Source organism: Gouania willdenowi, chromosome 20 (assembly GCF_900634775.1).
Source record: "Gouania willdenowi chromosome 20, fGouWil2.1, whole genome shotgun sequence".
NCBI lineage: Eukaryota > Metazoa > Chordata > Actinopteri > Blenniiformes > Gobiesocidae > Gouania > Gouania willdenowi.
Genome location: NC_041063.1, coordinates 16782444 through 16809515, shown reverse-complemented (window position 1 = coordinate 16809515; position 27072 = coordinate 16782444). Strand labels below are relative to the sequence as shown.

The 27072-nt window shown below is 41.3% G+C and overlaps 3 protein-coding genes across 5 annotated transcripts; 2 read left to right on the top strand and 1 right to left on the bottom strand.

Annotated features, from left to right (window-relative positions):
* Positions 1-757: 757 nt before the first annotated feature.
* On the bottom strand, positions 758-26167 carry atp6v1ab (ATPase H+ transporting V1 subunit Ab). The gene is made up of 16 exons (XM_028435011.1): positions 26047-26167; positions 10190-10370; positions 8016-8119; positions 7449-7577; positions 6453-6667; positions 6229-6366; positions 5271-5422; positions 5019-5181; positions 4274-4382; positions 4071-4193; positions 3125-3239; positions 2954-3017; positions 2666-2869; positions 2483-2577; positions 1934-2105; positions 758-1368 (listed from the first exon to the last, which is right to left on the bottom strand). Exons 3-16 carry the CDS (start codon positions 8095-8097, stop codon positions 1276-1278), a joined length of 1854 nt encoding a protein of 617 aa, XP_028290812.1. The 5' UTR covers positions 8098-8119; positions 10190-10370; positions 26047-26167; the 3' UTR covers positions 758-1275.
* Positions 10888-14828, top strand: naa50 (N-alpha-acetyltransferase 50, NatE catalytic subunit). Of its 2 annotated transcripts, none has more exons than XM_028435013.1 (5): positions 10888-11079; positions 12801-12934; positions 13134-13253; positions 13327-13393; positions 13553-14828. In XM_028435013.1, exons 1-5 carry the CDS (start codon positions 11072-11074, stop codon positions 13728-13730), a joined length of 507 nt encoding a protein of 168 aa, XP_028290814.1. In that variant the 5' UTR covers positions 10888-11071; the 3' UTR covers positions 13731-14828. The 2 variants fall into 2 exon arrangements, with proteins under 2 accessions (XP_028290814.1, XP_028290813.1); XM_028435012.1 differs by having other exon boundaries at positions 10889-11079; positions 12798-12934.
* Positions 15191-25306, top strand: usf3 (upstream transcription factor family member 3). Of its 2 annotated transcripts, XM_028435010.1 has the most exons (7): positions 15191-15322; positions 15834-15942; positions 16418-16449; positions 16540-16622; positions 16993-17089; positions 17980-22670; positions 23129-25306. In XM_028435010.1, exons 2-7 carry the CDS (start codon positions 15857-15859, stop codon positions 24905-24907), a joined length of 6768 nt encoding a protein of 2255 aa, XP_028290811.1. In that variant the 5' UTR covers positions 15191-15322; positions 15834-15856; the 3' UTR covers positions 24908-25306. The 2 variants fall into 2 exon arrangements, with proteins under 2 accessions (XP_028290811.1, XP_028290810.1); XM_028435009.1 differs by having other exon boundaries at positions 15231-15942.
* Positions 26168-27072: the final 905 nt, after the last annotated feature.

Genomic DNA, 27072 nt, shown 5'->3' with positions numbered 1-27072 from the left:
CTTTTACATGGTGTCATATAGTGGTTGGTCTGGACAGAAAATGCCAGGACTGATTTTTTGTCCCAGTCCACCCCTGACAAACATTATTTGAATAAATACATTGAATTGGTGTAATAAAATCTATATAGATAGATAAAAAGGTCTAACAGTCCATTTTTAAAAGGCATATGCTGAAGAGCCTTTATTTTTGTACTCATTTTGTTAAAAAAAGGAGCATGTTTACCTGCACATCCACCAACCTGTCGTGCCCCAAGTCCTCACCAAAAAGTCTTATGACAAACCTATAGCAACAAGATGTACATTAACTGATAGAAAACCCAGGATCCTACCAAGTATGTGGATGCTACTTATAGTAAAACCACATGTGGTTGATCTTACACACTATAATGTCCTCTGTGCTTCAAAATTTATAGAAATGAATCTAAACATGCAATAATTAATTTCATTATTCCAAATACTACAGCACACCTTCACAGGTCCATGCCTGAATGGCTCTACAGGTCTTTGCAGTTTTGTTCTAAAATCTAATTCCTAGACAAATGTAAACAGAACACAAGACATTTACCATTAGTCATGTTTGAGTCACGCAATAATACACCATTAATGTTCTTTTCCAACTTGAAATCTTGTCCCTGTTTTAAGCTATGTTTAGCTCTGTGTGCTATGAGTAATGTGTGAAATGCAGTGGGACCAGTTCAACAACACAAGGAGCATCTGACACAAAGAAAGGAAGCTGACAGACAAACAATAACACAGATTATGTTTTCACCCATAATTTAATTCTTTAGGAGTGATATGATGAATGACGTGGACAGCACAGCGTCAACAACCATACTGTCAAGTACACAACACGGACAGCGTTTCAAACACAATTCTTCATAACAAAAAACAACAAAGCTTTTACAACAAAACGCTTGCAATAAATAGATTAATACTCTTCTGTACAGATGGTGCCAGAAAACAATGCATAATCCAGCAATCCTCTTCAGAGGAGCAACACGTATTCACACTGAAATCATGTAAACAGAGCAAAGGAAGAATTTTTTTTCCTGAACAAACTAGGAGCTCACGCACAACCAGCGACCATGGCGACGATCCAGAGAGATCTGATATGAGGCCACGAATAACTAGGAATACAGGTCTGTTGAATCTCCACATGGAACTTCACACTCACTCATGCAGGAGCACAGGGGAACACACACAGGTTCAGGGCGTAGAGGGAGAGTGAATGACGAGGTTGGAGAGGAAAAACTGGAAATGTGAGAGAAGGAGAGTCTATTCCTCCAATGTGCGGAAGCCGTTCTGCATGTCCTCCAACAGCTGAGCGTAGTCGGCCTTTATCTTGGCCTCACCGTCCTTCACCGGGTCCTGAAACGCAGCATTATCAGAACAGATATTTGTTTATGAAAGGAGTAAAAGTAAAAAGTCACCAAAAAAATACATTCTCAAGTAAAGTACGGATACCAGAAAAAACTACTTAAGTACAGTAACAAAGTATTTGTCATCTCTGGGTGAAAGTAACAGATTACAAGTTACTGTAATTGAGTACCTTTTATGGGTACTTGTACTTTTTTGAGTATATTTCTAAATCAATAATTTTACTGGTATTGAAGTACGTTTTAAAAGAAGTAAAGTAATTTGTCACATTTCTACACCCAACCGTTACTGAGTAAATTATTATTTTTTGTTTTAAAATGATCAACGGACATTGTGAAACTACAAAAAATGAAATGACCAGACAACAAAATAAAATAAAACAAAATAAAATAATAATTTAACATGTTTTGCATTCTATTTACTTTTAAAACGCTTTATCTAAATAGTTTTAAATGACTTATTTGATGGGTAAAAAAATTATAAAACCTCTGAGAAATATTCCAATAAGTTTTGTCTTTAATAAAAAGCGCAGATTGAACTTTTGACCCAAACATACTTTGAATTTCATGGAGCTGATCTTGTAGAGGATCTCTCCCATGTTCTCCCTGATTATGGCCCAGGTGATCTTGTTGTCGCTCTGAGCCGTGGTCTCCACTGCGTGTCGTGCCATGTCGTAGAAAGAGATCATGTTGGACAGTATTCCCACTGTCTTGTAGAAAGGACAGAATCTGATGAAGAAGAAAAGGTAGTGAGAGCTAAGAAAACTACGTAGTATAGGACACGTGTCAAACTCCAGGCCCGGGGGCCAAATACGGCCCGCAGGAGACAGAAAAAATGACAGAAAAACATGACTTATTGTGTAAATTACCAAATAATCCAGTTGTAGATATCTCAAAATCCAGCAGGGAGTGATATTAAAAACTAGGGTACAATTCATTTTAAATTAGCTCTTTTTCCTTCTTGCAATCTGTGGCCCACTTGAGATCAAACTGGTCCATATTTGGCCCCTGAACTCAAATGAGTTTGACATCTCTGCAGTAAAGGATCACTTGTTCATCATAAGTCCAAAGATTAGTTAAATAATATAAAAAACCAAACATGTTACCTGTCATAGGGGGTGTATCCATTCTGCTGTAGGAAGTCATCTTTGATCAGTTTGGCCACTTCCAGGGTGATCTTATCCGTTTCCGCAAGTGATGCCTTCACAGGTTACATCATATTTTTTAAAACAATGCAGGACTTCCAATGAGCAGTATGAGATAATTAGAGAGCGAGAGGACAAATTCACCTTTCCAACCAGCTGTACGATCTCTGCCAGGTCCTCCTCCTCCTGCAGGATCTCCTTCGCTTTGGTGCGCAGCGGCACAAACTCAGGGAAGTGCTTGTCATAGTATTCGTCCAGAGCGCGAGTGTATTTGCTGTAGCTGATGAGCCAGTTGACAGAGGGGAAGTGCTTCCTCTGAGCCAGCTTCTTGTCCAGACCCCAGAACACCTGTGAGACCAGGAACCAGTTACACTGTAGCACACGAAGCTGATCTCCTTCATTAAACAACAACATCCTGAAGTGATCTTTTACCTGTACGATTCCAAGAGTGGCTGAAGTCACAGGGTCGGAGAAGTCACCACCAGGAGGCGACACACTAGTGAAGCAGAGTTTTTTCTTTTTCATTTTCACTAAAATAATAATATTCTGCTTTTGAACCATAAAGAGTAATGTCTCCCTCTAGTGACGTAAAGCTGTACTCACGCTCCTACAATACTGACGCTGCCTTCCCTCTCTGGGTTTCCCAAACACTTCACTCTTCCAGCGCGCTCGTAGAAGGAGGCGAGTCTGGCTCCCAGATAGGCAGGATAACCACTGTCTGTGAGCACACGCACAACACACCATTACCATCTTATTCCATTATTTCATTAACGTGACAGAGCCAATCACTGCCCTCCATATTGCATGCTCATTAGCTTCATATAATTACTGGTATATATTATAGTATTGTATATATTGTTTATTAATTCAATTGGTTAATAATAATGTACTGTGTATATATATAATATGTAGTGAACTGTCATAATATATTTATAGTGCTAATATACACTTCAATAGCAATTGGCATTATATTTATTCTATAAAAGTTGATGATGTATATGGTATAAGAATTGTATAATGTTTATTGGTGCAGTTGATTGATTTTTATATCAATGCATATTGCATTTTAAATCAAGTAATTATGTATTAATGGTAATATTGTAATGGATCATAGGTTTCTTTTTGGTTTGAAATAAAATGCCAAATGAAAATAATAAATTGGGATTTTAGAACAAGCTTGGTGGTGAAACAACCTGCATGTCCAGATAAGCATTGAATCATAACAATAGAAAAGCCCAATATTTCTATGAAAAGAAAAAGAAGGCTAAAGGGCTGTGGTAAGGTTTGATGACAGGAAGTAATAAAGTTTGCATTAATAATTCATCTCAAATAAGTAATAAATAAGAATGAATTAAAATAAATGTAAACAAAAGTAGAGTTATTACCAATATGTATGGTGTTTATTAAAACTCATGCAGCGGCAACAACAATAAATGTAGTTCACATTGCTTGACATTCACAGATTTTATATGATAAAGTGAGGACAACGTTCTGGAACTAAAAGAATGTGTAAAGGTACATTTTATAAATGTACTGAAACACAACTTACCAGCAGGCATCTCAGCGAGACGACCAGAAATCTCCCTGAGAGCCTCAGCCCAACGGGAGGTGGAGTCAGCCATCATGCTTACGTTGTATCCCATGTCCCTGAAGTACTCAGACAGAGTGATCCCTGTCAGAGGAGGGCGTTAAAAAGGCGTGATCATCAGTGGATGCAGGTACACAGGTGGATAGTTGTGGTCAGTAACCTACCAGTGTAGATGGAGGCTTCTCTGGCAGCCACAGGCATGTTGGAGGTGTTCGCCACCAAAGCTGTTCTCTTCATGATGCTCTCCGTCTTTCCATCCACCTCCATGGTGAGCTGTGGGCCGTGTTCTACCATTAGTTCATGTGACTTCTACTTTTAGTCATTTAACACATAGGGGCAGTGCTTCAATCATAAAGAAAAAGATTTATATTTTTTTATGCCATCTTCATCACATTTGGACATTTAAACCATGATGTTCTCAGTTGATTGCACGTTTGGTTCCTCTTAAACTGCTGCGAGTTTGAGCTGGTTCACCAAAAAGCACGAATGTTTGTTCTAGAATGTTGGCGTTACAAACTGCTATAGAGCCACTAGCTTTTCTTCTTTGACCCCTTTCAGAGAAATATGAACCATTTTGTTCTAGATGTGGTCTTATATGGTCAGTGGTTTATTTACTGGTTTCTGGTTGGCAGTGGTGTCTTGTGGTAGATACAGCGGTTTCGCACTGAAACTGAAACTAATCTGATGACAAACATTAAGGAACCACTAGTTGGTTACACTTTTGGTTCCTCTTAAACTGGTGTGAGTTTGAGCTGGTTCAACAAAAAGCATGAATGTTTGTTATAAAATCTTGTCGTTCAGAAAGCACCATTGGACTGCTATATAGTAAAGACCTTTTCTTCTTTGACCCCTTTCAGAGAAACATGAACTATTTTCTTCTAAATGTGCAAAAACCACAGCTTCAGATACCTCAGGAAAGTCTCGCAGTACTTCAGACATCTCGTTTCCACGCTCCCCACAGCCTACGTAGATGATGACGTCACTGTTGGAGTATTTGGACAGGGACTGAGAGATGACAGTCTTTCCACAACCAAAGGCTCCAGGGATGGCAGTAGTCCCTCCCTGCACACATCTAAACACACACACCAGACACACAAATTTTAGAAAGGCTTTTTTTGATAAATGTCTCTGGGAGAAGGTGAAACGGTTGGTTTCACTGACGGGAAAAGGGCGTCCAGCACTCTCTGTCCAGTGAGCAGTGGGTGATTGGCAGGCAGCTTCTCTGTAACTGGTCGCACTTGTCTGACGGGCCACTCCTGCACCATGGTGAACTTCTCCTTCACGCCTTCAAACTCCAGCTCCATTACTACATCCTGACACAGACACAGCATCAGCAGGGTTGGGGTCAATTATAATTGTAATTACGTAATTAATAATACATTACAATTATATATATATAAATATAATTTTATTTGAAAAAATCTGTTGTAATCATAATCAAGTTAAAATAATTGACGTAATTATAATTGGCATGAAAATTCTAGAAAAACTGTCAGTGCCAAGACATATATAAGGAAAAATTTGAGAACTTAAATTTTCTGAGATAAGGCTATCATAAGACTAAAAAAGCTAGCTCAAATATGATGAGCACACTTTTAAACTGAGGTTAAAATGCAGTAAGGCATGAAAAATAACAAAAATGTGGAAAAACACCCACATTTCAGAGTTATTGCTACAGTAAAACATAAAAAAATTAAACATTTTGGAATTTTTTTTCTGAGAAAAAAAGCCTAACAAGGTAACCAAGAGATGAGAAACAAATTAGATAGATTATATGTTTTAGTGTATTTTACAGCTGATTTAAGACACCCCTTAATCAAAACGGATAAGAGGAAGGTTACTGTATGTTTTATTAGGTTATTTATTACAGGCTCAGTAATTATGATTAATTGAATTTGAAGTTTATTATTATATTGACTTTCAAGGAAAAAATAATCATTGTTGTATAATTAATTGTAGTTGGAAAAACTGATGGTTATCGTAATCGAGTTGTAATTGAACATGGAAGTCAGAATTATAATTGAAAAATGTACCAGTAATTGAATCCAACCCTGAGCATAAGCACAAACTGACAGCTAAGAATCAAAGCTCAGGTGTGAGGGCGTGGGATCAAACTCACAGAGACGTCGTAGTTTCCTGGAGGGGCCACGTAGGTGACGGTGCCTCTGTTTTTAGGAGGGAGCATGATCTTGTGCTTAATAAGTGAGTTCTCAAACACTAAACCATAAATGTCTCCACCTGTGATGTGACTGCCAACCTGAGAGAAACAATAAAAACCAACATTAGTTCCTCTTTTTCATCCTGGTAAAGGTGCAGTATTAATATTATTATTAGGCTCAGCACCCGTAGGCTCTTGCTGGGAGAAAACTCCCACTTCAAGTCTCGGTTTAGGGCTCCGATGTTGACTCCTCTGGGGATGTAGATGCTTTGTGTGAGGTCATTGATGTCCTTGAGTGGTCGCTGGATGCCGTCAAAGATGGACCCCATGATTCCTGGGCCCAGCTCAACAGAAAGAGGTTTTCCTGTCCGGAGCACTGGATCTCCCACTGACACACCAGCTGAATGAAAACTCAGGAAAACCTACCAAAATGGGAGAGCATCTACAGCAGGTATGGTGCAAATGGCGGGCCGGGGGCCCACGTGGAGCCTTGATATAACTTTGTTCGGCCTACAAATTTAAAGCACTACAAAAAACACCCCAAATGATAGAAAAACACATAAAAGACAACAAAATACACAGAATTATCGAAGAAATGCAGAAAACAAATATACAATATACAAAACAACAATAAAAAAATACACAGAATGACAAAAAAAAACTACTGAAACAATAACAAAAATATACAAAATTGCTCCAAAGACATACAACACAACAAAATTGACAGGAAAATATACAAAATGACCATAAAAAATACACAGAATGACAGAAAAACAATCGAAACAACAAAAATGACAGCAAAACATACATGTCAACAAAATCACACAAAACCCTTTGTTTATTCCTATATTAATGCTCAAATTGGTCTTTATTTTAAATGCTGACATGAATATTGATAATGTTGAACTCAGATCAGACAATCTAATTTTTTTGGTGACCCACACTGTAATAGAAGGTGCCCATCTGTAGTCTACAGCATGTGATGAGAAGGTTAAATATTAGGAAAGTATTCTACAATAATTAAAAAGAGGATTTTCTGCCTCTTTACAGTAAAACTGCTTCTCTTCAGATGAATAATCTTACAAGCAGCAGATTTTTGTTTAGTCACGGACTTGAAAAACAGGAAATAGTTCCTAAATTGAGCATCTTTCAGCGTGAGTGTGATTCAAACATCAGGATACACGTCTCCTCATAGACCTGAATGGTGGCCATGTCTCCCTCCAGCCTGATGATCTCCCCCACCAGCTCACTGTGGCCGACTCGAACCAGCTCGTACATGGCCGCGCCTGCCATGGATGTAGCCGTCACCACTAGAAACACAAGGAGGACATGATCGTAGATGCATCAGAGGGAAGGGGGGTTTGTTTAGTTTTAGTTCTGCTTCTACTGTGTTTACAGAAAAATTCAGCTCTCTAAATACATAACTCATGAGGTTCTGTATCATTCTGGATAAAACAAGTAAACACACAAGTCTGAGGATAACAGGAAGAGAACCATTGCTCGTCATGTTTAGAGGAAAGAAACCAAAACTACCTCCAAACGAACTGAAACCTTGATTCATGTGAAAAAGAATGGCTTAAAAGTGGTTTTTTAACATGTAAAAAGGTCTATAAACTATAGCTGAAGATGCACATATTATTAGTATTAACCTATGCTTTAAAGGCCATCTGAAATCTGCAGCGTTTCAGCATTGGAGGAAAGAAGCAGAGATGCATTAAAGGTTATTTGTGTGAGCAAAAATTTCCAACCTGGACCAGAGACTCCATGGACGAATCCAAACTGGCTCTCCCTCTCAGCATCCCTGATCTTGGGCAGCTTGGACAGGTCCATCTTCACTGAGTTATTTTACCCACTGAGAATAAGAAGCAGAGCATCACCTCAGATCAATGACAACAACATGCTATCACATGGTAGCAGGTATCAATGCTACCCTGGTCAGTTGATTTTCTCAGCTCTCTGTTTCATGGCGATCTGTGAGCATCTCAGAGATTGCGCCTCCTGTGGTAACCATGGCAACATCTCTGCTCACGACTCACCGCTTTTTATTTCTTTTATTTTTCAAAGCCAAACTCGGCACTGTTACAGACCTCAGGACCAGTGGTACAATGTCTGGCTCTCACGAGAGGAGAATCCTTTTCATGTCGTCACACAGATAAGAAACTGACTGACTACAGACATCCAATCATCTGAACTATTGACATGCTTTGATGGCGACATCTTTTGAAGGCAATCAATAATGTTCAGTCTGAATTTCAGACTCTAGCCCTAGTTTGTATTTCCACATGTAAATAAATTGTGAAAGGCAGCAACAAAATCCACTTAAATACCATGATTTTGTGACCATTTTTTGTTTACTTTTGGGAAGATTGCATGGAAAAATTTGAGGAAATGTGCCAGATATTGGAAAAATTGAGAGTTATTTTAACATTGTGTGGTTAGAAATGACAGCATGGGAAACTGTGAGTGCCGCAAATAATGTGGAGTGAGATTAAATTTGTGCATTTATAGGGACTGATATATATACCATATATTATATTCCTGTTTCATCTCACAGTCAGACTCTCCTCAATGTCCTTTATTTTGCCCTTCCTACTGATGCACCATGCACAGATCTTCCTGTTCATACAAAGCTGACTCAACCATCTGTGCAGGGATTACAGTAGCTCCCCCTGCTGGCCAACACTTTGAATGCAAAAGTGACCAAAGTACAAATTCTCTCTGCTATTATAAATTGGTAAAAATAATCCATAACAGCCAAATTAATAATAAAAAAAAATAAGGCGTCTGCTTTGAACCAAGTTTGTTCTCAGATTTGATCAGACAGGGATATGTGTGTGTAACATTCTGCACAAACAAGTAAAATATTAATTTCCGTGGTGTGCCACAATTATGAGAGACTCCACTAATTTCTTGAATAAAAACGTGCAGAGAAACAAATGGGACAAAAATGCTGGTCTCATTTATAGTATTCAAACCTACAATAATTGAACATTTTCCCACAGCTTTGCACACATGGAGTCATATTCCACCAGACATGACATTTGATCATATGATCGTGGCACATGACTGGGACTTTGTCTCTCAAAAGGAAAGGGGAACAATAAAACAGGGCTTTAAAGGAAGTACTGTTTTGATAGTGTGAGGAAACTCTGGATTTACGCTCACACAGAACTTGTATTAAGAAGGAAAATTACATTTGTCTACTGCTTTATTACACAACTGAGTTTTCTTTTTTCAGATTGAAATAAATAGGGGAACACCATCTCTTGCTCAACACATACAGACAGATGAGTATAAGTCATGTATTTTAGGAAAATGTGATTGTAAATTTAAATTAAATACACTATTAAGAGTAGTTATACATAATGATTTGTGTTCTCTGAGTTGGAAATGCCTCAGCAATGTTACATGTAAGTGAGACAATCACAGGTAACATCTTGGCACACTGATGTGAATTGAAAACCCATTTAGAGAAAATGTGACTGAGTTTAAAAGCAACCTATAGAGTATTAGGATCATTTTTATGTTAATCAGTATTTTGTAATACAATAATAGAGTCTGATGTTTCAAACTAACATGTCAGGCATTCTGTGGTTTACGATTCAATAGCAGGCATCTGTTAACTGTCTTCCATAATCTTCATTTTTGACATTTTCTAATCAAACAATGTTATCCAGCTGGATACAACAGGAACCCAAAACGCATTTCCTTTAAATGTCGAGCTTAAACATTACGGAATGTAACGATAATCAGAAACATGAGTAAATCAGTGTCACAAAAAAATAAAAATAAAAGCGAAACCTTCTACCTTGGCCTGGTTAAAAACATGACATCTTTGTTGTCACCTGAATGCACCACAAACGTTAAATCCACACAGAAAACACCCACAAACACAAAAACGTAGAAAATAGAAACCTTTTACCGTGTGATGGAGGAATGTCAGCTTGCTGTGTGCTTGCTTGTAGAGAGAAACGTTGGTCGCTACGAAGCGTGACAGCAGTGAGAGATCAGCTGACTTCATTCAGTCGTTGCTCACATTCACTGCGGAATCCCTGCAACTGCCGCCATTTTGGATCCGCCTCCGGACAACACAAGCAGCAAAGCTCCACAAACAGGAAAAGAACTACATTTGTGTACTTCCTACTTTCATTTTAGACATACAATATTAAAATAAAAATAAAAAAGTCTCATAATACTTATCACGAACAACAGAATTATAAGACTAGTAAAGCCAAGAAGTTAAAAAAAAAAAAAAAAAAGAAAAGAAAAAGTTTCCTTGTACTCAATGTTCGCCTTGGGGATTAGTCAAATATGTGTTTATGTATATGAAGTGTAGTAGTAATAGTAGCTGTGTTTTTTCTTTCTTTTTAGGGGGAAATTGGAGCAATAGCAGCAACAGAAGGTAGATGCCTTTGTGATTTTACTAGGATAAAAGTAATGCAGTTCACTTTCAAATACATTTTAATTCCGGTTGCTGTCCGTGAAAACCCTGACAACGGCTCTTCTTACATCTTTATAGTTGCAAATGTCATAATTGTTTTTTATGATTTTTTTAATGATTGATTTGATTTGTACATTGTACAAGCGACATCTCACTGCGCATGCGTACTAGAGCTGACAGCCCGTTTTCACACTGGTGGAAGGAGTGTGGCGGCTAAGCTAACTGCTACCTCAGCAGCTAGCTACATGCGGAGTGTTAAACGGGAGGCATCCCCGAGCCTAACTCTGTTAAAATTCCTCTGTTACGCCCAGAACAACACCTTATTCCAGCCTCTTCGAACATAAGGGATATTGCCTGTGTAAAATGAAAGGGTGAGTGTAAGATTTTGGGTTATTAATTCGTAGCTTAACCCGAGTAAAGTTCTCTTGGTCTGCTTTTCAGGAGCAGGGACTAGCTAGCATGCTAGGCTGCTCCCAGGAAAGGCAGAGGGGGAATTCAAAGGGTACACCCGGATCGTCCTCCTCTTAACAGTGGTTGCTGTTGTTACTTTTAATTGCCTGTCTGTTGGTTTGAGTTGAGAGCAGATTGAGCTAACGAGCTAGCTGTGAAGCTGACTCAGTATATATGTTAGCTAAGCGAGGAGACCAAGATCACTTTTGGCTTCAGCTTCCCTCCCACAGTGGTTCAACCTAACATTTTGCTATTATAACTATGAACCATAATTGGTTATGCCAACTATCCCGTCTCTTTTTTAAAAAAAATGTAACTTCAGTTTCTGTGATCCCTGGTACTTTTGTATTCCGAGCTGTCAAAAGCAACCCCACGCCTCACGTTTTTCACCGGCGTTTTTTGGGACTCCCTTTTCAAATGACACTTTGAAGCGATCCGCTCCGAGCCGTGATAAATGGCTCTACAAACAATCACAGTGGATACTGTGCATCCTGATGATCCACACACGTACCACAGCTAATTTTGGATATGCCTCCGTCCTATAAATAATACCGTGAGCTAGTTAACATGGCTATACGGTGTTGTGTTTAAATCAGGCTTGAATCCAGGTTTGGGACTGTTAAATTAGCATTAGTATGTAGCACTTTTTTTCCCCTATTGCCCCAAACAGAAGGTTGGCACAATGAAATCCAATACATGCTGTAAGTTAAGTCTTTTTCTGCTGTGATTTGCTTTCCCCTTGTGATTTGCTTTTTATGTGTCATCTGATCATGTACTCAAAACACCAGTAATGTGTGACAGTAGCACTGGTGTAATAAGGTTCCCAATTAATTCAGGATGAACAAAGAAATAAGCACAAAGTACTGTAGGTCATCTCCTCTTGTGTAAAAATGGGATGTTTGGAAAAGCCACTCAGTGGGAGGATAGGATAGTAACATGCTGCTTCACATCAAAGACAATGTAGATCATACTCCAATGATCCTGGTTTCTCTCTCTGTGCAGACTTTAAGCTCTGTAACATCAGTTTCATTTTATGTTTTATGGTTGAGAGGAGGAGGTAACATTGCTTGTAATGTGTAACCATTAACTGGTAAAACCTAGAGCTTTTTTAGTTATGCCTAAAAACACTAAACTGGCATCACAATTGGAATTAATGGAGCTAAATAGACTTAATATCTGATGTTTTATTTAAGTACTAAGGCTGAAATAATTCCTGAAATTATTTGAATACAAAATGTCCTCTAGGTAAATCATCTACATTAAGTCCTCTTTGCTTTGTAATACATTCTCATTATTTTAACCGGCTCGACTGCCTTGAATATTTCAGGGAGTTTGTGTCTTTTCATTCATTAATTCCTAAATGTGACTATTATATTTGATGTTATATGAATAAAATGAAATTCACTAATAGAAAAATGTTTGCCTTTAGATAACTGTCACCTGCGTCCAGCTGTTTTTGTTTGTTTTTGGTAGAGAATAAAACAGATTTTCAATCCTTAACATTCTCATAAAATTTTTAAGACATTTTTACTCCTGTACAACTGAAGATTATTAGTATTGATTTGTATTATTCTTCATTTATAAGTCTTCAGTATTTTAGTTTGCTGGCACCTATTTGACCAATTTGCTTTTGTTTCAGTAGCCGGATCGAGTTGGGGGACGTTACGCCCCACAACATTAAACAGCTGAAGCGCCTGAACCAGGTCATCTTTCCCGTCAGCTACAATGACAAGTTTTACAAAGACGTACTGGAAGTTGGAGAGCTTGCAAAGCTAGGTAATGGATTTCTCACATGCTCATCACACCACGATAAACTTTACTGATTTACTTAAAAGATAAAGTGCTGTTTTGCCACTTTGTGACAATGCAGAAATGTTATTCAAGGATTAATGGCTACAAATATTTCAATTTCTTTTCTGAAAATGCTTTTGTAAATTATCTCATTGCTATTTTTTTTAATTAACTTGTCTTTCAGCATACTTCAATGATATTGCAGTGGGAGCCGTGTGTTGTCGAGTAGACCATTCTCAGAACCAGAAGAGGCTTTACATCATGACGCTCGGCTGTCTAGCACCCTACCGTAGACTTGGAATTGGTGAGAACATTTCACAAGTTTCACTTTGATTGCATCCCCTAAATTTCTCCTCTTGTCCATTTTGTTTTCTAAGGTACAAAAATGCTAAATCACGTGCTAAACATCTGTGAGAAGGATGGCACTTTTGACAACATTTACCTGTAAGTATTTCCTTAAACTTCAGTTGCTATTAATATTTTGTTTTTCTTATATCTTCATCCTTTACACTCAGTAATTTTTCTTTCATGACTATATTTGTTCTGCTTTGTACAGCTATTATAAACTTGTGCAATGCTAACTTGTGTTTTCTGACCCTACAGTCATGTGCAGATCAGCAACGAGTCAGCCATTGACTTTTACCAGAAGTTCGGCTTTGAGATCATCGAGACAAAAAAGAATTACTACAAGAGGATAGAGCCTGCAGATGCCCACGTGTTGCAAAAGAGCCTGCGCAGCCCATGTGCACCCCCCAGCGGAGAGCTTCAGAAGTCTGAGTAGGGCCACAGCGTTTTTTGGAAGTGCCCGGCCTCCACAGAAACAGAACTGTGACAAAATGCCCCAGGGTCAACCAGTCGACACTTTCTTCAAAGGACGCTTAAAAGAGAAAACAAGTTTAAAAATGGTTGCATCTATTTTGCGATTTTCATGATCTTTGAATTGACGAATGAGAAAAAGGCTGAGCATCCCAACATGCTCCTAATGAACACAATGCCAACTTGAGTTGGATTTACACTTGGGGGAGGGCGGTGTGGTGTTAGCAAATCATACTGTTTGTGTTTTGAGTTTTAAATGCCATTATCAAATTTTTGGGTGGATATTTCCTTACTGTTGAGCAAAATATAAAAAAATTAACTTGAAGTGAATGTTTTGATTACCAGTACATGACGAGTCCCAACCAGACATTTTGGATTAAGCCTGGGATTCATGGAAAACGGTTTTGATGATGCCCAGATGCACAAAGCAGAAAAGTTTCTTTTTGGACAACCTGTGATGGTGGAAAGACACGGATGCCACTTTTCATTTACTTTCCCCATAAATACTCAGTTATTGTTACTTTTTTACATTGACATAGCTTTTGATTCAGTGGTTTGCTTTGGTTTACCAGCAAAAGTAAAACAATTTAGATAACGAGGGAACTGAAATGTCATTGTCTTGAATGTCAAGGGTTTGCCTGAATAGCGGGTCCTACTGTTTGTAAATGGATCTGGGCATTAAATTCAATCGTACATTGAGGGTGTGTGAGCCTAAGTGTCTCCAAACAATCCAAAGTGCTTTGAGAGACGATACCTCAAATATCCTTGCCACACAATGTAGCCAGCTTCCATTCATGGTTTTCTCAAACATCCCGCCTCAGTTGAGCTTCTGTTACACACACACACACGATTTGTTTTTGAAGCTCTGCTTTGAATGTTTTCATGTGTTACTGGTGTTATTACCTGGAGGAAGCTCTGACCCCTCTGCATGCAGGAGAGCTGAGTCCTCTCAACTGTAGTATACGCATGTTTTCCTTTCTTTGAAGAATTTTATCTTTTCTGGAGCTCTATATTGTAAGACTTTTTAATGTCTAAATAAAGTAATTACTATTTGCAGTAAAAATGTGTTTGCTTTTTGAATTTTTGTTTGCAAGCTTTGGAAATTATTTTAAATATATAGTATTTAAAATCATCACTGAATGGGGCTTTTTAGCAGGTGCTCCATATTATTAACACAAGTAAACAAACTGACTGCAGAACTTGTATATTTTCACCAAACGATTTCACTTTAATTTAGACCAATGTTTTTAAAATGTTTATCAGCAAATAGCCTTGTCAGCCATAAAGAGAGACAAGCAGAAATACATTATGTAGAGACTTGTATTGACTGTAAACATGATGGCAGTGCATCGCGTGTTGTGATTGGTCCAAAACCACCACACTAGTTTACAATTGGCTGTCGCTCCCTGCAGAGCCCTCCCTTCACCGCTTCGTGTTTGGTTGTGTTCAGATTGTTTTGAGAGATGAGCAGAGTTGGATGCTATGCTAGCTCGCAGTTAGCTTGCTGTTTTAAACTTTTGACGTGAGCCAACAGTCTCTAAGATGTTGAGACTGCAGGTTAGTGAGAGGTGTGGACGTGGTCCGAGCCTCTGAGCTCCGACGAGAGTGAATGAGGCGTTTAATGTGCTTAATATTCATGTCGTTGGCGGTAGGCTAACACAGCCTTAGGCTAACAAATTGTTCAGGTTGTCAGTCTCCTTCTGGCACAAACATCGACACGTAGCTTGTTTAGAACAATCTGGCTTTAATCCTGAACGAATTTTTGCTTTTTTAAAATAACTAAACAGCTAATAATCACACTGTTGAATGTCGAGTGTTTGGTTGATCGATAATCCAGTTGAATCTGCATTAGCACATCAGCATTAGCATTCTATGCAATAATAACTGTTAAAACTAAATAGAAGCGTAGATGGTGTTTTGACTCGCTTGCAGCTTTATTAGATTTTCTGACTATGAATCCAATCAGTTTTTTTTTACATCCAGAATTTGCTGCTGCACTGTCTGCTGTTGTCACTACAGCTACTGTAAGTACATTTGCATATTTGGATGTCCGATGTTTTCTTTGCAGGATGGCCACATAAGGAGTGCAGGATGCAGCTGTTAAATGTGTTGACAGGCAGCAGCTTGGACAGGATGCCAGAGATGACCGAAACTCAGACACCTGGTCGGAAACCCAAGTAATGTTGCAGGACTGCACTCACTGGGATTTGTATTGATACACCTATAGCATCTACATGAATGTGTGCCTTTAGAACTCACTCCTTCATGGCTTATAGATTCATCAGTGTGGTTAATGCTTTTAGACATGTTGGGTTTATTGACATGATAGTGTTGACATGGTGTTAGACAGTTTGAGATCTATAAATTGCACATTTGTGATGGGAATTTTCCAGAGGTCCCCTATATAGTGATCTGGTGACATTTGAAGCTTGTTTGAACAAAGTGAACTCATTGTCATGTCATTTTGACTTGGTTTAGGGCCTTGTGACATGGTCCAATAGTACTTATCAGATGGTTAGTTTGTGGTCAGAAAGGGAAGAACCTGTTTAATCAACATATTTAGTTAGCCTGTGGTTTTTAAAACATGCTCATTATAAACCAATTTCCCAGAGCGAATTAAGTAACTACATTTCAATTTCAATTTATCTGCAGAAAAAAGAAAGACAAAGAATCTCACAATGCAGGTAATGTATTGAATGTTATGCCCATGTTAAAAGTGGTAGTAAATCTGTTTTTTAAAGATTGTGAAATTTAACATTTGTCTTTTTTTGTAGTTGAGAGACACAGAAAGAAGAAAATCAATTCTGGGATTAATCGCATTGGAAATCTCTTGCCGTGTTCCCAGGCACTCAAACAGGTAAAGCTGATGCATGTTTAATTACACAAACTGCAACTATTGACTTTAATCCACCTTAATGTTTAATTATTTAGAAATGGTTTCCCAGCTAAGAGGCTGCATTGCTCCCCTTTTCACTAGGACTAATTTCCTAAATCTCAACTCAGTTAAACTGTGTTGCACCCTTACAATTATTATTATTTTTTTAAACAACTTTGGGATCGATGGAAAGTCATCTTGAGTCTTGTTTCCCATTTCCATCACTCAAACTTCTTTTACATTACACTTGAAGATATTTGTGTCATTGTCTTTCCTCATTAACACTCATCACAACAAATGCTATTGTTTAACTGTACATTTTACCATCAAAACACTTTCATTCTTTTGACAGAGTAAGAACATGATTTTGGACCAGGCTTTTCGCTACATCACTGAATTGAAGAAACAAAATGATTCAATGCTTCTGGAAGGAGGGGATAAAGTTCAAGGTAAAAGTAGAAATTATATTAAAGACTTAAACTGTTTGTTACTAGAGATGTAACGATTAATCGTAAGGCAGTTAAAAATCGATTCATAGGTCTCAAGGTTCACATCGATGCGGTGAAAATTGAATCGCAGTACTTTTTTTTTCTATCCAGAAGTCATGGCGGCGGGCGAAATCTACTAATACTTTCTTTCTGGCCGCCTTCTACTCTTAAACATATTCATAAATGATTCCTTACCCCTTTAGCACCAAAAGAATGTCTGTAATATTAAGTGAATATCTGTAAAAGTCACGTTTTTCTATTAAATCTGTCAGCTAGCGTAGCATCTCTTCTTCACTGCACTTAGCTGCATCCCAACCGACCACTGGGTTACCAGCGCCCTCTGCTGGTTCAAACAAATATCTGACGCAAATACAGTGCAGACTGTTTTTTTTTTTTTTTTTAAGGTCCAATTGTTAAGTCACAAAATACATTTTCAGTTGCACTTTAAAAAAAAAAAAAAAACTGTTATGCAGTTTTGTATTGTTTACTATGGAACCAGAATTTAAATGAATAGGCTTCTTCATTTGTATTATTCCTTTATTTATTTCATTCAAGATTTATTTTTAGTTAAATTGCATTGTTTGAATAGTTCATCAAGGGATTCTTTTGACAATGAAAAATAAAAGGAAAATAGTACAGTATTTTCTAGTTTTTTTTCCCCCCAAAAAATAAAGGAATATTTTTCAGTCATTTAAGTACAGTCCCATTTTGTAAAATGAATCGTGAGAGAATCGTATCGTGAACCCAGTATCGTGAATCGAATCGTATCGGGAGTTGAGTGAATCGTTACATCCCTATTTGTTACGAGTAAGAATGAAAATCGATTGAAGTGTATTTCTGTCTTTGCACAGCTGAGGAGATCTGTCGGTTGAGACGTCAGCTGAATGAGCTCAGGAAGGAGAACGATCACTACATAGAGCTCCTCAAAGCCCATGATATCAACCATAAAGAAGACCCAACAACTCATTGGAAAGGCAAGAAACGCTGCGCTAAGGTGGCAAAAGTGACTCCTACTCATCAGCTTCCAAAAGGAACCGTCGTCCATTGCAATGGTAGTATTTCATCGACGGCAGGAAAAGACGCAAGTCCGGGGAAACAACCAGTGTCGGATGCCAGTGTTGGATTGAGAGTGAACGGACCCCTGCTGCACGTTAGCACTACTTTGTCTACCCCTGTCCTTCTTCCTGCATCAGCTGCTGCACCCACTCAGTCTACGTCAGGCCTGACAGTGATCGAACAATGTGTGATAGAGACAGCGACTACAGAACCTACTCCATCATCTTCTGTGTCCTACATCACTCTGCAGATCCCTGCGGCCACCACAGCTCAGCTGCAACAATCTCAATGTGCTACACCGGCACCTGCACAGACCCTCAGCATCATTACGTCAGCCTCACATCCAACCAATAAAAGCCCTGCTTCGACAGTCTCAACAAACACTATGTCTACCCAAGCACTCACCAGAGCAATAAGACAGGAAACAACCTCCAGGAATATAAGTTATGCTGCCTTGCCAAACAGCCAAGCTGTTCTACGGGCCGGGGCAGCAGGCAGCACACAGACCACCTGGACTACTCTGCCCATGGCAGGAAACACACTCCAGCCAGTGTGCCAGAGTGTCCCCACTGCAAAGATTACAAACACCCCCCAAACTGTTCAGCAGGTGACTGTGTGTCCAATAGGCCCCAAGCCATCTGTCTGCCCGATCCAAATTCAAATGAAGCCCCCTGTGCCCACGCAACAAGCACCTGTAGGAGGTCACGTTCAAACACAGCCTTTTCAGAGACAATGTCAGCTCCATCCAACGGTATCCAACCAGGGACAGCCTCAACCACAGTGCACTGTTCTCCCTCAATCAGCTGTTGTGCCTCAGCCAGCAGTGGTAGCCCACCCTGCTGTTGTGACACAACCACAAGCCGCAGCATCACTGGTCCAGCATCCTCCAACAGCGCTCATCCTACAGCCTCAACCACAGGCCACGGTGCTGCCCCTCCTTCAGACCATGCAGGTACTGCAGGTCAATCCGGCTGCAACTAAAACAGCTGCTGTGACGCCTCCACAGAGCACAAACAACCCTAACGTAGTAATCCTTCCCTGTGCATGCCCCACCCAGCCTGTTGTAAGGGAGGAAATAACCAATCAGAATCCTTGTCCACAAATTGTAATTATTCAGGCTCCAAATCAGGCTGCAACTGCCACTCAGAACTCCCAAGTTGGCATCGCTCCACTAGCTGTTCCAGCTGTGTCCACTCAACTACCCACGGCCAGTCCAGTTACGACAGCCTCACTGCAAACTGTAGGAGGGAAGCAACTAGTGCACATTCTCCCTCGTCCTGCTGTGCAGCCCCCAGTGAGCCACCCACAGCCAGTCACCACAACATCTGCTACAGCAGCCCCCACCCCCCCACAGATGATCACTCTGAATGGACAAGTGTTCGCCCTGCACCCCATGAAGGTGTCTGAAAAAGGCAGCACCCACACTGGCCAGAGCACGCTTCAGCTGATCCAACCCACCACCACAGAGGAACCCAGCACCAATGTGGCCCTCAACACTTTAGGCGCCCTCAGCAGTCTGAATCAGAGCATCTCTCAGGGCTCTCCTATTAACATTACCAGCCATAGCCCTAGTCAGCCTCAACCTGCTTCATCAGTTGCTGTGCAGCAGAAGCATTCTCCAACTTCCTCCTCCATCTCTGCAGCCACGCCTACACCACCTTCCCAGCAGTTACAGGTCCAGTGTGCAACCCTGGCCCCTCCAGTGTCACTGAGTGATTCTTCAAAACCTCCAGGAAAGAGGATTAATGCAACTTCAAGTACTAAGAAAGCAACAGCTAAAAGGACTAATCATGGCAAGAAAAAAGAGACAAGTCAAATACAGAACATAGCAGGAGTTTCTTTAAAACCAAGAGAGGCAGAGACTTTACAGGTCACTGCATCTCAAACCGAACAGGCTTTGAATATCAAAACCAATAACATTAAAGCTCCTTTAACTTCCTCCACTGAAACAAACACAAGAACAAGGGATTCAACAGGAAATGTGGATTCATCAGAAAGTCCTCAGAAGAAGACTACTCCATCGCCTGCACATATGTCATCTCTTTCCCTGCCTAAGAGCTCTCCCAGCACACCACAGAGTGAATCACCAGTCACTCCTGTTATCACCACTACTGTTACAGCTGTGTCTGCCACGTCGGTCAAACCACAAGTCGGTGCATCCAAACCCACCACCGCAATGTCTGGCAACAGTTCAACTGTAGCAAAAGCTTCAGTCCAAGAGGAGAGAGAGATACAAGCAACTACAAATAGTGTAAACAGCACAACACAAAGCAAGTTGGCTTCTACATCTGCTGCTTTGACCCACATCAAACCTGTAGTCAGTTCTGCTGTTGCTACAGAGACATTGACCACTTCCAACATCGTTAGTGTAGCATCTACAACTGCAGCATGCATCAAAACAACCCCCCCAGCATCTTTATGCCAGGCTGCTAAACCAGCATCACCATGTCTACTTAATGGATCTCGCACCCGTAATACACCCCCTAACAAAAAAACGGAGGCTTTGCCCACCATTTCATCTGTATCTACGGTAGTTGCAACGCCCACACTGATGCCTTCTGCTGTAGCAGCTTCTGTAACGAGTTCAGCCTTAAGGAAGAGGCACGCTGCACAAATAGATGATGCTAATACAGCCAACCCCACATCATGCCACCATACTGTTGAAATCAAACCACAGCAGCCCCCCAGAACAGACAGGGCAGTGCAGGAGGCGCGGCATTCCACAGCCGCCGCTGCACCCGGGAAAGATCAATTGCTGGCTTCAGAAGCTCCTGCTAGAAAGGAGTTTGCCTTGCCTCAACAGGTTTTTACTAACTTGGACGATCATAGTATTGAGCATTCCATATCATCCAGCAGGCAAACGGATTCTCCCATGGCGGGGGGTGGCAGAGGATTCTCCGTAGCATCCATGCTGCCTCAGGGCCACAGTATTGGAGCTTCATCCGGGTCCTTTGGAGCGTTTACATTTACATCAGAGCAGGCAGACATGCTGGCCTTAGCAATGCTGGAGCAGGACAATCCTGGGAGAAGGAGTGGGGGGTGCTCAGTGAACAACACTTCAAATCATTCAACTACAACTTGGGAGCCACTGAAAACCACGACTGTGTCTTCAAGTAAAGAAAGAACCTCAGATGGGCAACAAGCTAAAGCAGAGAAGCTGATGGATTCAGGAGCGGGTAAAGCAGCTGTTGAAGTGTCTGTGAGGAGACAGGTTGGGGACAGACATCCACAAAGCATCTCATACTCCCAGTCGCAGCCTCTCCCACAGGCTCAGTCTCAGAGCGGGACCGGAGCGAGTCTAAGTGTGAACAACCTGATCCGGCCCAGCTCCAACCACCAGCCCTACCCCAGCTCCCCGGGTCTGGCTCCCCAGCAGGGCTCAGCACCTTCTCCTGCAGTGACCTCAGCTCACACTGTCCAGTCCAACAATGCTTTGTCACCATGTTCTCGAACCGCACAGGCGGAGTACACGCCTTTAAAGAGCGCGCTGATGAGAGCTCAGGCTGAGAGACAGGGAAAGATCATCTCTAAGAGACAAGCTCAGGAGGAAGTGATGTTGACTTCTGGGAAACGTCCCAAACCCTGCCCTCCATCAAGTACCACAGTCGCACATCTGGATGTGAAAACCCAAGACCACAGCCAAGGAATGGTGGCACAGCAAAGCTCCTCATCCATTATGACCAGGATTAACCCAGAAGGTGGAGGCCCTCTGTTTTCCACAAACACTTTTATCAACCCAATAGCTCGGCCCCTCGATACCCACTGCCCTCCTCAAGGAGCCCATGAGCAGAACCAGCCAGGAGTGCTACATTTTCCCCAAGGACATCCACAGCATCCTATAATCCAGCCTGGGCAGCATCTGGGAGGAAATATTTACATGAAACAACAGCAACAACATCAGCAGCAGCAGCACGAGCAACAACCGCACCATCTATATCATCTGCAGCAGCACCTGATGCAGCCTGACTCTGCACAGCGCCTCTCCCTACACCAGAGGGCACTGCAGCAACAACAACAACAGCAGCAGCAGCGAGAGCAGCAACAGCATGTTCAGAAGAAGAGGGGCCTCATAAGGGGAGGACAGACTGGCTCTGCTGCCAGTCTGCAGCAAAAGCAGCATCACCTGGAAAAGTCTGGAGTTCAACAACAACACTCGCACCAACAACAACAAACGCAGCATCAACAGCATCTGCAGCAGCAGCATCAACAGCCAGCCCAGCACCAACAGTCCCACCCCCAGCAGCACCAACAACAGGCTCATCAACAGCCTCCACAGGCTCAACATCAACAGCACCACCAGCAGCAGCTTCAACAGCAACAACAGCAGCAGCAAAGCTCGCACTCCAGACACCAGCAGCATCTGCAGCAGCAGATCCAACAACAGCAGCAGCAGCACTTTAGACACCAGGAGAAGAGCTGTGAGGCCCAAGCTGCAGGATCCAGGTCTCATCACAGTGGTCATCTGACCCAGCAGGATCACCTCAAGGTCAGTTTGATCCTTTAACTGGACTCTTACTCTCTTTGTCTTGACAATTTATCGTTAGCTTGTGGCCTTTTTGTTTAGCTAACAAACTTCCAGTAACTTATCACAGATAGTTACTTTCATAATCAATAGACCTTGTTTGTTTTACGGGGTGTTTTTTTTTTTTTTTTAGGATTTTAGACCCACTTGAGTCATTTTTAAAAGCCCTTTGTGCAGTTTCTCCTGTAGATTCTATGCAGCTTTTCAACCTATCCTGAGTTACCATGATGATTTAAAGGACCTGATTTGGCCTCAGGGCCTTGAATTTGACACATGGTTTATTGTAAACATTTCCTACAACACAAACTGTAACATGGATGACTTGTATTAATTAGATGTGTTTGTGTAAGAAAAGTTATCCTTTGTTTTGATACATAATACAGAGATGAGGTTCCTGATGATTGTTCTCTGTCCTCTCTTAGCCTCCTCAGGACCATAATGCATTGCAGAGGATGATGAGCTCCAGGAGTCTGGAACAGCAGCTCATCTCTCCCAGTAATCCAGTGTCTCGGCCCTCTGACACGTCCTGTGCTTCGTCTCGTCAGGAACGCCATCGTGTCTCCAGCTATTCTGCAGAAGCTCTCATCGGAAAAAGTTCGTCCAGTAGTGATCAGCAGCAGCGCATGGGTCTCCATCTGCAGTCTGTCCGGGGGGGCTCCCTGGAGCAGCCAGACCCCCGGGGTTACATGGAAGCCTCCCGGGGAAAAGCCAACATCGCTCAGAGTCACAACCCTCAAACACGGCTGCCCGCGGATCACCAGGGATCCACAGACATACAGCGGGTCACAGAGTGCCCCCCCTTCAAAGGAATGTCTGGAGGAGGAGAGGCAGCACAGCAGCTCAGCGGCTTTGAGCTGCAGGTATCTCGTGGTAGTGATATGGCTCCTAAGTCGGTACCCCCATCCCAGAGGGGCTCTCAGGGGCAGCAGGGTGGATTCAGGATGGGCCCTGCAGCTGATGCTAGGAACCGTGGAGGATACAGTGGAGCTCATCCTTCATCACAGGCCATGCAGGTGGGACCGGTTCTGAACAGGGACCAGGAAGGGTGTCACCAGAGCTTCATGCAGAGCCTGCTCTCACCTCACCTCCCAGAGCCGAGCAACCACCAGAGATCGGTGCAGTGCTGCCCCCCTGTCAGCATAGACTACAGCTGTGTGTCTGCAACAGGAGACATTCAGGCCAAGGTGTCCAGTCCCAGCGTGCCCCCTACCCAGAAAACCCCCACCATGCGACTTGGCGACGGCAACAAGGGCCACATTTCTCAGGTTGGTGCTAACATGCATGCAGGCCCAGGTGTGCGAGCCGGTCCCCCACAACCACCTCCCCCCCACAGCAGCTCTGAGCCGGGCCGATCCTCCGCCCCATCCAGAGCGCCCGCCCCTGTCAGCCAGCACTCTCGGCCAATCAACAGAGACTCCCAGCCAACCAAACTCAGACCTGGGGACCGGCAGCGATCAGGAACCATTAGAACCAGTAACCCTTTCGAGCCTGAGGGCCACCTGCCTCTGTTGACCCGCCCACAGTCTGGAGGAGAAGCTCGACGCAGCACCATTGTACGCTTCATGGCAGAAACTCAGCCTCCCACTGATAACAACCTGGTTCCTGATCAGCACCTGCCACAGAACTTTGGGTTTCCATTCATCCCTGATGGAGGAATGAATCCCCCCATCAATGCAAACTCTACATTCATCCCTCCCGTCAGCCAGTCCAGCTCCACCCGCACCCCGTCCCTCCTCCCTGTGGAGCCTCAGAACACCCTACCCTCCTTCTATCCTTCTTACTCTCCCGCTGCCCACCCCAGTCTACCCAGTGACGTCACCCTCCAGTACTTTCCCAACCAAATGTTTACCAGTCCCAGCGCTGACAAGGCCAGTGCTCCTCCGCTCAACAACCGCTTCGGCTCCATCCTCTCCCCTCCCCGGCCCGTGGGCTTCGGACAGGCCAGTTTCCCTTTGCTTCCAGAAATGCCTCCGATGCCCATCACCAACTCGTCTGGGATCACGCCTCACATTTCCAACTTCAGCCTCACGTCACTTTTCCCTGAGATCGCCACTGGGATGCCTGGGGACGGCTCGGCCATGCCCATGTCTCCTCTGCTCTCTCTGTCAAACACTTCGTCTTCTGACTCCAGTAAACAGCCGAACCGTCCCGCTCACAACATCAGCCACATTCTGGGCCATGATGGCAGCTCAGCGGTGTGAGGCCCAATTCACCATCAACAAAGACTTTCAAAAAGAGGTGTTGGTGCTTCTGATGACTGATGGATGTTTACATTTTCCCACAGTTCTTATATTTATTTATTTTTCCCCACACAATTTATGATTATTAAAAGCAACAACTTTCCAAGACTCAAACTGACTGATGGAAAACAAATTGATTGAAAGTTTAAAACTTTTTATTTCTGGGTCATTGGGAAATTTCTGCACACTGACTTTCTATTGTAATTTACTAACTTATCTGCTCATAATGTACAGTATCCCTTTTTTTTTTTTTTTTTCCCAAGAACTGTTTTGTAAATATCAGTGTTTCATAAAAAAAAAAAATGCTAGATTATCTATTTGTAAATACAAGATTGATTAAAAACGTTTATAAGGAAGCCTGTGTGCATTTTACTCCTTAAAGCCTGTTGCAAAAGGAAAACCTTGTGAGGTGGTCAGGTAAACACACATGGTCTCAAATATAAAATAAATCCAAGAAAATAATTTACATTTTTTTTAAAAAAAAGATGTAATTTAAATGTATTTAGTTTTTTTACACCAATGATGAGTATCATTGGACTATTCCATTGATGGAAAACATCTTGCTGCTCCTGTAAAATGATTAAAACAGTCTGATAATATATATTCACATGTTTATTTTTCAGCATTTGGATTGTAAACCACTCAATTGAAGATGTCTGTAAATAGTTTCAGTTCAATGAATAGAGTTGGAATTTTTGGATGTAGGATGGAACTTAATCTGCAACACTACATTCTATAGGGTTGTACAATATTGGATTTTTGGCATTTTACAACACATTTTTGTTGTGGAATTAACTAACAGAATTATTCTGCATACTCATGTTGGCCACAAATGCAGACATTAAACAAAGCTGAAAATGACATCAGTAATCATTCCTTGTGCAAAATAAAAAATGTTTTTTCAAAAAAACAAGGACCATTAGCTTATCCTATACTTAAAACTGTCAGCCTACAACATTTTATATTTATGTGATAAAACGTCATTTTTCCAATATCCAGGTATTCGGTGTCATAGTGATGTATGCTGAAATAATCAAACCGTTTGTAAATCGGTAAATTTAGTGAATAATTCTACTTTGAGATAGTTGAGTGCCTCTTACCTGCGTTGATTCAAAAGCACTCCTGCAGTCTGCTTCCCACACACAAGATGGCGGCACTTAGTCACGCCTCTCCACAGGCTGAGGCGACTACGCACATGATGTCAATGGGTTGATCAAGGAAGCAAAGGCTGTTATTTTATTGGTTAATTATATTGGCGGAATAGCCAATGTGTGATACTTAATTTTAAAGCCGATATCAGTCGCTACTGATAATATCGTGCATCACATCCTTAAAGTTATCAGTTATTACACAACAATTAGTTCCAACCAAGTAATTTGATTGGACCAACAGGCATTCCGAGAGTGCTGATATCACATATCACTCCGCTGTACAGCTGATCTAAATACCGCTAATTGCTCTCCACTTGTGGGACTATTTTTGTTGGCGTAGCTAAATAAATAAACAATCTCCTGGCACTTGTTACTGTTAACAAAATGCGCTGGTAGAACTGTTTTATAAAAGCAATATTACACTCGAGGTCGTGCTGTTGTGCTGTAATATCAACAATGATGTGATTATCTACTACCGTCCGAATCACACCTGTGCTTTCAGCACAACACTCTCTCTCGTGTGATATTGCTTTAATTATTTATAAATACGACATATCTACTCCCTTTAATGGCTTACTATGTGCAATATTACTCAGTACTCATTGTAAACCCCACATTGTTATCTCAACCAATCTACAGGTTTTTTTTTTTATTTATTTATTTTTTTAAATGGTACTTTATTTTTGCCTTAGTTTTACTGTTCTTGTTTACTTGTACTTTGTGTCTTTGGCTGCTGTAGCGTGTGAATTTCCCCACTGTGAGATATAATAAATGATAATCTAATCTAATCCAATATTTATGCCTGTATAGTGGAGTTACATAGGCTAATGGTACACCAAGAAACTGTAAAATGCACAAAATTTTTTGCTATTTACATAACAAACTCATACAAATTATAAAGTCAATATAATACATTTTAAATAGCAAAATTTGTGAAAATTCGTCACTCATTTTGAGAAAAATAATGAAAGACTC

Bases quoted from the DNA above. Each gene is read 5' to 3' on its own strand.
- atp6v1ab (XM_028435011.1), bottom strand. From the start codon at position 8,097: ATGGACCTGTCCAAGCTGCCCAAGATCAGGGATGCTGAGAGGGAGAGC. The intron at 6,367-6,452 runs GTGCTGAGCCTA...TGTTTCTCTCAG, and splicing joins CTCCCAGCAAGAGCCTACGG to GTTGGCAGTCACATCACAGG. The intron at 2,870-2,953 runs GTAAAAGATCAC...CTGGTCTCACAG, and splicing joins CCACTCTTGGAATCGTACAG to GTGTTCTGGGGTCTGGACAA.
- naa50 (XM_028435012.1), top strand. The intron at 12,935-13,133 runs GTAATGGATTTC...CTTGTCTTTCAG, and splicing joins TGGAGAGCTTGCAAAGCTAG to CATACTTCAATGATATTGCA. The intron at 13,254-13,326 runs GTGAGAACATTT...TTGTTTTCTAAG, and splicing joins CTACCGTAGACTTGGAATTG to GTACAAAAATGCTAAATCAC.
- usf3 (XM_028435009.1), top strand. From the start codon at position 15,812: ATGTCCGATGTTTTCTTTGCAGGATGGCCACATAAGGAGTGCAGGATG. The intron at 15,943-16,417 runs GTAATGTTGCAG...ATTTATCTGCAG, and splicing joins ACACCTGGTCGGAAACCCAA to AAAAAAGAAAGACAAAGAAT. The intron at 16,450-16,539 runs GTAATGTATTGA...CTTTTTTTGTAG, and splicing joins CAAAGAATCTCACAATGCAG to TTGAGAGACACAGAAAGAAG.